Source organism: Colias philodice, chromosome 29 (genome assembly GCF_061535455.1).
Source record: "Colias philodice isolate Cphi_HAF_F1 chromosome 29, ilColPhil1 Martin Lab GWU primary, whole genome shotgun sequence".
NCBI lineage: Eukaryota > Metazoa > Arthropoda > Insecta > Lepidoptera > Pieridae > Colias > Colias philodice.
The window spans coordinates 5,234,809-5,245,242 of record NC_143114.1 but is presented as its reverse complement, the minus strand read 5'-3'; the positions used below and the strand labels follow the sequence as shown (position 1 = coordinate 5,245,242).

Here is a 10,434-nt window from a genome sequence, read left to right as displayed (position 1 = left end):
GAATCTACCAATAACACGCCACCTGTCCAAAAGGTCGATAAAGTAGTTCAACCGCGTCGGTACAACAGTATACACCCCCCACGTCGCATCCCCCGCCCCGCCCCGACGCTCGAATTCAGTACAATCGAGCGCCACGGGTCGCGCGTACATACCGTAAAAGATCGCGATATGCATGACGCTACGCGACTGTCATGAAACGAACGCTGTTTTCAAAAACTTATTAGTGAAATAATGTAAAACAATTAATAAATAAACGTTGTGTAACACCGTGGCAAGGAAGACGTGTGTGTATTCGTTTTTGACCCGCCGGCCGGCTACGCGGCACGCGACGACCAAAAAAAAAGCAACTGATGTCAGTGAGCCAGTGGATTGTTAGTAGCAGTGTTGTGTAGTTTAAAATAGTTAAATGGATACACGTCGTGCAATGTTCGTATGAGGAAGAAAGGCAACCGAAACATTGTAAGTGGTGAAACCGAGTGATTTTGATTTCAAAATGCGGGGTGTCCCACCCTCGTCGATTCTATTCGTTTGGGGTGGCTGAACGAACCACGGAGGTACGGAGGTCCATCCCTCGTACGCTTTTTTTTCTATCCGAACAGGTCCCTAACCCCTTTTTTATGCGGCCAGTTTTTTTGGAGGGAATGTTGTTGTATCGATCTTTTTATAGGTTATAATGTGTATTTGTTTTTATTTTTACGATTTGAAACCGAACGTTCGGTTACAAACGTTCTTAGCGATGCATTCAAGTAAGTGATATTCTTGTTTTTGACCCTAGATTTTAGTGAATTACTAGCAAATAATTAATCGTATAGAAAATTAAAATACATTCGTATCGTTTTTGTTTTAAACATCACTATGACTTTTATATACCCTCTGTAGGTTAAATTTATGTTTTCTATAATTAAATGAAAACCACGGCAAAGGCATTCAAAGTTCCTTCCATAGATAGTACCTATTTATATAAAAATTTCATTACTTTCTGTTTATTCCTTGCGTGTTCAGTTGATGATTTGAGTGTTTTTTTCGTAGATATATAGAATGTGGTATGATTTTATGTACGATAATTTAACATTTTAAAAACATGTGAAATAAAGACTTGTTATCCATTAGGTAAACAAACATACATAATTTCGAATTTCGTGTTGTGTAGTGCCTATAACAACATTTACATATTAGGCAATTACCTAGGTATATACAATATAAGTTCACATTCTTAAAATAATGTGTAGAAGTAGGTACCTAAATATTTTATTAAACTTCTAAAAATGTATGTGTGTTCGAAGATCGTCAACAAAATAACGAACTCGTTTTGATGAAATTCTCCTAGCTTAGCACCTTGCTTACTTAAATTGGCATAGATTCAGCCTTTTTATATCTACTATTGAAAGTTGTTTTTAAAATTTAAACCATTTATGTGTGTGTGTGTGTATGTTTAGGTATGTGGTGCAATGAGATTTTCTTGTACCTAGGTAGGTATATCCAATTTGTGTAGGAATAAAAAATGACGATTTTTCATCTGAATGAATTCACTTAACTTTTACCATTAAGATTTTTTTAGTAAGATACAAATAAAACTCGTTTAAAGATACGATCTATCTAACGACCAGATTTTATCATAATTTGTTAAGCACTTGCGAAGCAGCTGGCAGCTAATTTAGCACTTGTAATGTTAGTATAAAATAACAGGTTTTCGTCAAGGTGAATAAGTTCATCCATGTTGTTTCACACAGTTGGGAAAATTTTCATCCGAAACGGTTCAGCCGTTTTTTAGTTAAAGCATCATAAAAAATATAAATCGTAATAGCGTACTGTAAACTTTCGTATTACTTATGTGACCGCCTCCTTGGTTGGTTGACGCGTGAGTGTAGCACCGAGGGGTCCTAGGTTCGATTCCCGGTGGAGACGAAGAAAAAAAATGTCTCGGTCTGGCAGGACACAGAAGGCTGATCACCTACTTGTCACTAAAGAAAATCGATCAGTGAAACAGATGTATAATGCATCTGCCCCTTACCCCACTAGGGGACATGGGACTTCATTTAATGTACTTATGTATTACCTAGTTTGTTTGTTCAGAAATCAATGCATAAGAAATATAATGCCCCAGCCACACGACTCGACGAGTGGTATGGGAAGTGACGAGGGAAGTAGGCAGGGACGTAGTGTGGCCACGCTACTCGTCATGCCACTCGTCGTGCTCATCGTCCTGCTCACTGCTGTCGGCTTTTGCGCGCGAGTCAAAGGACCGGCAATACGAGTGCGAATTAGGGATGGGCGTCATGGAATCAACGGACTAGTTAAATTAACCGTCTATATGTACACTCAACGATTCGACTAGTCCATCGCTCACCAATGCACTAGTTGAATTCAACGGCTAAACAGTCTTATTGATAAGAATAAATTCTTTTCTTTGAAGTTTTTTAAAAAAAATATTTTTGGTTTAGTTACAAGACCAATGTTTTGAATTTAAACTATAAAAACAAACGATAATAAGTTTTTTAGTAATACATACTTTTTTTAGGGAGTATAATTTTTGTAAGAAAGCATAAATATTTATTAATTGTTTTATTGAGATTAGAATTTATTGTTTTAAGAATTTATTTAATAATAGTTATTTATTTTACACATGGACTAGTGGAAGATTTTAACTAGTTGAATGACTAGTTGATGAACGACATTTAACTATCTAGTCTCGTTGATGAAAAATACGTCGACGACCCATCCCTAGTGAAGAGCGAGTAGAGCAGTGTGTGGCCAGACGGCAATATCGAGGCGAGCGGCAGCGCGATGAGCAGGACGAGGAGCAGCACGAGTAGCAGGACGAGTAGCATAGTGTGGCTGGGGTATAAAATACGTTACTGCCCCGGCCAACGTTGTTCTGTCCTATTGCCCCTATTTCGTACCTATTCTCTCTCCAAGAACCTTTGTGCCTTACAAAAACGTAGCCGAAAAAAACAAACGAAGCTAAAAAATAGCCGAATTGGTTGAGCCGTTCTCGAGTTTTAGGGGATTACCTAATGTTTCTGTCAGTGTTTAATCATTTACTCGAAAATAGCAAATCTACAGACTACTTACACCAAAAAAGATAAATAATGAATTCCATCTAGGCATAGACAAGCTTTTCGATTAGAACCGACCACGCCCGAAAGAGGGTTATGTTTTTTACGACATGGTATTTTTAAAACACTGAGTTTATGTAAAATATAAATGAATGTTTACTCCACAATCCGATCAGAGACAATTGTTCATAAATATAATTGTAACTAGGTACTAACTAGTAACTACTAACCATCGGCCATCTTTTTATAAGCCACAATATAGACGAATAACTATATCATCCATCACGGTCTCTGAACTCTCTTTTCCATGATTCAAAGAAATAGTTAAAGAACATATCAAAATTATGTACATAAAAACATATAGGTAGTTAAGTACTCGAAAAATAAAAAAATAAACAATTTTTAGTACCTACTACCTACGTACATACAGAATATCTATCAAAAAAGCATAGACTGATATGCATCCTAGAAAACTAAAAGAAGTAGGCATCACTTATTAATAATTCTCAGGGACTGCATATTTTACATACTTACAACTAATAATAAACAAATTTCAAAATTGTCTAAACATCGAGTAATCGCGTAACATACCTAGGTAGGTATATCCTATAAAAAAAGAAATTGATGGTGAATTTAATGATATGCAAAAATCAAATTAAAAATAGGTCCAGGCGTTTTCGAGTAACCGAGTTACACACAAACAAAATAAACTTATTGAGAACCTCCCTTTTTGAAGTCGAATAAACATATTAATTATAATTATCCTTTTTTGAAATCAGTTACAAATTACAATTAGAAATGAACAAAACTAGAAATAATTGTGAAACCGACAGAACGCGGTCCCGAATCCCGAGTGCCGTGACGTCACATTTCTTTTCAACGTGACGGGATTGATGACGTCATAGGGTGGCTGGACGGTGTAAATGTACTTGTAATTATTATTATTGTTATAGCGATTATAGGGAAAGTCAATGGTTAAGTTACATTTTTTTTGTGTTTAGTGTATAGTTTTGATTTATGTCCTATCCTTCCTACTAATATTATAAATGCGAGTTTGTGAGGATGGATTTACGTATAATATATATTACTCTGTTTCTAATTCTGTGTCTTATTGAACTCATAATATAGTTTTTCGTATTTTTGTCTGGTCTAATAGAATTGGTCTAAACTCAAAAGTACTGCAAAGATTTACTTCCAATATTGCATGATTATTACACTGTTTGTAATATTCATCGGGTCAACAATCAACATAATATTATTATCTATCACATATACAAAGACCAATAGGAGCTGAGCAATGCGGGTAAAACCGCGCGGCACAGCTAGTTACAATAAAAGGCTAGCAAGGAACGTAGGTGAAACAAAAAATAATATAGAATCGACAGTAGTTGGGCGAGAAACTCGTTTTCTTTCGTCTGTGTTATTGTAACTTGTAGTTCTTGAGACGAAATATTAACGGGTTTTAAACGCGGTTTAAAATGTAACCTAATATTTAATCTGGTTTAAAATTAGACGTTATTATGTTATTGTTATTACAAATCGATTCACTGGTTTTTGTGGAAGTACAAAAAATTCACATTCATACGAATGTGAAATGTCGTAACCGTAACTGTCTATTCATAATCCTAGGAATGTTTATTACTCTTTCATGCAAAAACCACTGAACGGATTTTGATCATACTTGGCTGTGATGTAGTTTATGTACCAGAATAACACATGATCTAAAGAATATACTTGCTTTTTCCCGCGGGTTCGGTTAACAGACATCCACCTATTCTTATAAACTCTCGCATTTATAATAATATGTTCTAGCTTTCCGCCCGCGGTTTCGCCCGCGTTTTCAATGATAAACCCGCATAGTTCCCATTCCCGCGGGATTTCCGCGATAAAACCTATCCTATGTGTTAACTGTTAATCCAAGTTACCCTTTATATGTGTGCAAAATATCATTGTAATCGGTTCAGGAGTATTTGCGAACACATATGTACACGTCCTCACAAACTTTCGCATTTATAATATTAGTAGGATAGGATTAGCAGAAATTAGGATTAGTAGTAAACAATATTAGGATTCATACTAAAAGTACGAATTAGATATTAGCTAAATCTTTATTTATAAACCTAGTAATGTAACCTTTTTAGTTTTTAGCTGATAGATCTATCTACATATTTATCTAATATATCTAATATATATTATAAAGGCGAAAGTTTGTAAGGATGTATGGATGTTTGTTACTCTTTCACGTAAAAACTACTGAACCGATTACAATGAAATTTAGCACACATATAGAGGGTAACTTGGATTAACACATAGGATAGGTTTTATCCCGGAAATCCCACGGGAACGGGAACTATGCGGGTTTTCCTTTGCAAACGCGGGCGAAGCCGCGGGCGGAAATCTAGTACTAATATGTATTAGAAAGCTGAAGAGTTTGTTTGTTTCTTTCTTTAAACGCCATCGAACCAGTAGTTCCAGAGATTAGCATCTGGTTCGATTTGAAAAATTCTTTCCATGTTATATTAGATAGCCCATTCATTGAGGAAGGCTATAGGCTATATCATCACGCTAACCAACAAGAGCGGAGCAACGCGGGCGAAGCCGCGGGCGGAAATCTAGTCTGTTATAAAAGAAGATATAAACTTTCTTCTAGCCAAGTATTGAAAATCGGTGACCGCGAACAGATTTTTCTAGACTACTCTTTTTAACCTAGATTTGCTAGATAGAGAAATTACTGTGTCGTCTAAACGTATAAACATAATATTTTCGTCATTTTTTTTATCACAAACAAGCTAATTATTCAATACATTTCATTTGAGTACATTTTACAATATTTTTTGAAGTGAAACTTTTTTATCGGGGTTGGAAAAAAATTTAGTGTAACATTTTTTCGTTACGCATGACATTTTTCCGTTACGCGCCATCTTTTTCTTATCCCTACCACGCGTGATTCGACGTATGTATTCCTGTAAAGTTGCATATAGTAAATTATTTTTTGAAAAATAAGGTCATAAAGAAGTTTCACTTCTTATGTGTGTAGGAATGTTTGTATGTGTGTTGATATGTCGGTGTGTTCATTATAGTTAATATCTATAAGCTTGTTGCTCCTTGACATCATTTAAGTTGGGCCGTAACCGTGCACACATTGCATGGGACCACAGTGTCAAAAGCAGTGGTGTTTTGCCAAAGGCCAGGAGTGTGGCTTTGAGACTTGAGTAGAGTTCAAAATATGTAGGGTGTGGCTATCCTATCGGGGATAAGACCCCAATTTATATAATCCCCCTCTACTTTCACAAACTTTCAACCAAAAACAAAAAGCTCAAATCACATGGAAAGCTCAATGAAACAAAAAGCTCAAATGATATCGAAAGCTCAATTTAACAAAAAGCTCTAATGATATCGAAAGCTTAATTTAACAAAAAGCTCAAATCACATGGAAAGCTCAATTCAACAAAAAGCTCAAATCACATGTAAAGCTCAATTCAACAAAAAGCTCAAATCACATGGAAAGCTCAATGAAACAAAAAGCTCAAATGATATCGAAAGCTCAATTTAACAAAAAGCTCAAATGATATCGAAAGCTCAATTCAACAAAAAGCTCAAATCACATGGAAAGCTCAATGAAACAAAAAGCTCAAATCACATGGAAAGCTCAATTCAACAAAAAGCTCAAATGATATCGAAAGCTCAATTTAACAAAAAGCTCAAATGATATCGAAAGCTCAATTCAACAAAAAGCTCAAATCACATGGAAAGCTCAATGAAACAAAAAGCTCAAATCACATGGAAAGCTCAATTCAACAAAAAGCTCAAATGATATCGAAAGCTCAATTCAACAAAAAGCTCAATGAAACAAAAAGCTCAAATCACATGTAAATCTCAATGAAAAAAAAAAGCTCAAATCACGTGTAAAGCTCAATGAAAAAAAAGCTCAAATCACATGGAAATATAGGGACAGACAGTCGTTCTCGTACATCACAACAAAAACAAACATACATCACAACCTTTCGCATTTATTAATAGTACATAGTAAGTGATTATGGAAATAAAACTATACATCCGCACTTGCATACTGAATGACTGAATGTCCTCAAGGTGACGTCACTCAAGGGTCAAGGTAAAAAAAATGGTCATCTTTTTACCTGAGCAGTAAGCGGGCAACAATAGCCCATGTGGATGTAACCTGTTTTGGCAAGTGTAACTGAATATAAAATTGAGGTTTTGTAGGATTCTGTACTGAAAGTATGAAAAATTAGATAGTCAATATTATTTTATTAGCTGACTAGCTTTCCGCCAGCAGCTTTGCCTGTGTAGTCAAAAACACGCATAGTTCCGATCCCGTGGGATTTTCGGGATGAAACCTGTCCTATGTGTTAATCCAAGTTACCCTCTATATGTGTGCTAAATTTCATTGTAATCGGTTCAGTAGTATTTGCGTGAAAGAGTAACAATTAACAAACATACACATACACATCCATGCTCACAAACTTTCGCATTTATAATATTAATTAAAATTAATAGGACAGGATTTATAATATTAGTAGGGCTAGCTTTCCGCCAGCGGTTTCAAGAAAAACTCATAGTTCCCGTTCCCGTGGGATTTCCGGGATAAAACCTATATTATGTCCTTACTCCTTACTCAGGTCTCAAGCCATCTCTGTAAAAAATTCTAAAATCATGCAATTATCTTCGACTAGCTGCTCCGCGCGGTTTCACCCCCGTGGCTCCACTCCTGTTGCCCGTAGCGTGATGAAATATAGCCTATAACCTTCCTCGATAAATGGGCTATCTAACACCGAAAGAATTTTTCAAATCGGACCAGTAGTTCCCGAGATTAGTGCGTTCAAACAAACAAACAAACTCTTCAGCTTTATAATATTAGTGTAGATTATAAATGAGATCTTTTATTTTGTAATCTAGGGCAGATAAAATGTAAAAGTTATATGAATAAAAGTTCCGTAAGTAGTAACCGACTTCAAAAAAAAGGGGGTTATCAATTCGGCCGTTATATATATATTTTTAAATATTTGATTTAACAAGTGAATAAAAAATTTGCTCTAAGCAAGGACATTAAAATATTTCTTTAACAATTATATGCGTTGTAAGAATTACGAAAATAATTAGCATTGTAATTCGTAAGTGGTAATTATTGCATGCTGTACTAAAATATATTAAAGTTTATAAGGATGTTACTCAATCCATACTAATATTATAAATGCGAAAGTAACTCTGTCTGTCTATCTGTTACTCAATCACGCCTTAACTACTGAATCAATTTGCATGAAATTTGGTATAGAGATATTTTGATAGCCGAGAAAGGACATAGGATAGGTTTTATCCCGGAAATCCTACGGGAACGGGTTTTTCTTTGAAAACGCGGGCGAAGCCGCGGGCGGAAAGCTAGTCACGAATAAATGTTGTTTTATTTTAATGTTGTTTTATAAATTAGGTAGAAACTTGGAAAAGCGTAAATTATAAGTAAACATGAATAAAAATAATCTTATTATAAACTAGTTGCGCTCCGCGGTTTCACCCGCTTGGCTCCGCTCCTGTTGGTCTTAGCGTGATGATATTTAGCCTTTCTTGATGAATGGGCTATCCAACACCGAAATAATTTTTCAAATCGGGCCAGTAGTTCCTGAGATATTATAAATTACGACGAGCATATCCCATAAGAAAATTCGATTACTTTTCAAGTTTGTGTCAATGACAAAATTTATCAAAATCGGTTCAGCAATTTGGTTGGTTAAATGAACTAGTAGGGAAATGTTTAAATACGACCAACATACAGACAAATTGTTGTATTGCATGCATTATAAATAGACATTGCATCTATTTAAAGGTTGCTAGCCACATTTCGTAACTAGCTAAATTTCTTTAAGCACAGAGTAATGAATGTACAGAGCAAAAATATATTGTGAATTTTTGTTCTTGTGTTTTGTATGTATGATTATAAGAATTTTACTGAATCTAATATCACATAATATTACTCAAAAATCTACCTTTTTAATAGCTTTAGTTCAAAGCTTAGGTTAACTTTAAAAAGCAACCCTTACTTCTCACTTCTAAATGTCATTTTAGTACCTGTCTTCTATCTATTAATTAATAAGTTTAATCAATATTAAAATTACAATTTTCTTTATGAATATTTTTTTTTATTTATTTAAATAAATATTTCAGGACCATTTTCACAACCGGCACAATCTGATCCCATACTAAGCTTTCGCTTGTGTTATGGAAACCAGATGGCTCATAAACATACATATTATGTATATAATTTTTAAATAAATACTTATATAGATTATTAATACCCAGACACAGAGCAAACATCTATGTTCATCACACAAAAATTTGCCCCGGGTGGGAATCGAACCCACGACCTCTATATAGCATTTTATGTCCTTCCTCAATAAATAGTCTATTTAACACCGAAATAATTTTTAAAATTGGACCCACAGCTCCTGAGATTAGCACGTTCAAACAAACAAACTCTTCAGCTTTATAATATTAGTAGGTATAGATATGTGACATCTACCGAGCCAACCACTTGGCCAGCGTGGATTATAGCCTGAAACCTCATAAGAGGCCCGTGTCGGTACAGTGGGAATGAAATAGGTCGATGATGATAATATTTTGTTGTCTCTGTTCTTGATTACTCTGTGTTAACTGGTGATGGTAATATTTCGTAGTCTCTGTACTTCATTACTCTGTTCTATAACAAGTGCTTGTTCATATTGCATATAATATATTATGTGATTACCAAATTGCGAATATACAAAATGGTCGAGTGGTCATTGTGTAATCCTATTAAGTTAACTGTTATTTCATTTGTGTTAAAAACGGTCCACAATTAGGAAGTTTTAAATCTAAGATAAAAAAGTAGGTAAATTTATCATCAACCAAACTGGAATTATAGAATTTGTTTCTCTATCAAAATACTAGTGGTCTGCCCCGGCTTCGCCCGGCATCTATCCTATCTCTCAAGTTGGATCCAACTGCACATGGTGTGCGAATTTTATTATAATCGGTTAAGTTGTTTAGGAGTCCATTGGGACAAACATTGTGATACGAGATTTATATATATGTATACTAGCAGTCCGCCCCGGCTTCGCCCGTGGTACATATTTCGCAATAAAAGGTAGCCTATGTTCTTTCTCAGGGTCTAAAGGTTATCTGTGCCAAATTTCATCAAAATCGCTCCAGTAGTTTATGCGTGAAAACCATACATACATACATACAAACAAACCTTTCCTCTTAATAATATGTATTAGTATTGATATTATGATAAAACGTTGAATATCACAGTCTTGACAAAAAATGTAAGTAAGCATGTATCTCGAAATGATATATGTAACGCAATTGATAACTTGTTTATAAAAGT

At 34.9% G+C, this 10,434-nt stretch overlaps 1 protein-coding gene across 2 annotated transcripts in view; it reads left to right on the top strand.

Annotated features, from left to right (window-relative positions):
- Positions 1-105: 105 nt before the first annotated feature.
- Positions 106-10,434, top strand: part of LOC149475973 (LIM domain-binding protein 2-like) — a 54,099-nt gene continuing 43,770 nt past the window's right edge. Inside the window, exon 1 of one of the 2 annotated variants that reach the window (XM_089713045.1) lies at positions 106-459. In XM_089713045.1, coding sequence (XP_089569171.1) covers positions 433-459 — 27 coding nt within the window. In that variant the 5' untranslated portion in view covers positions 106-432. Of the gene's footprint in view, positions 555-10,434 lie in introns of both variants that reach the window. The other variant, XM_089713046.1, reaches the window with a different exon arrangement.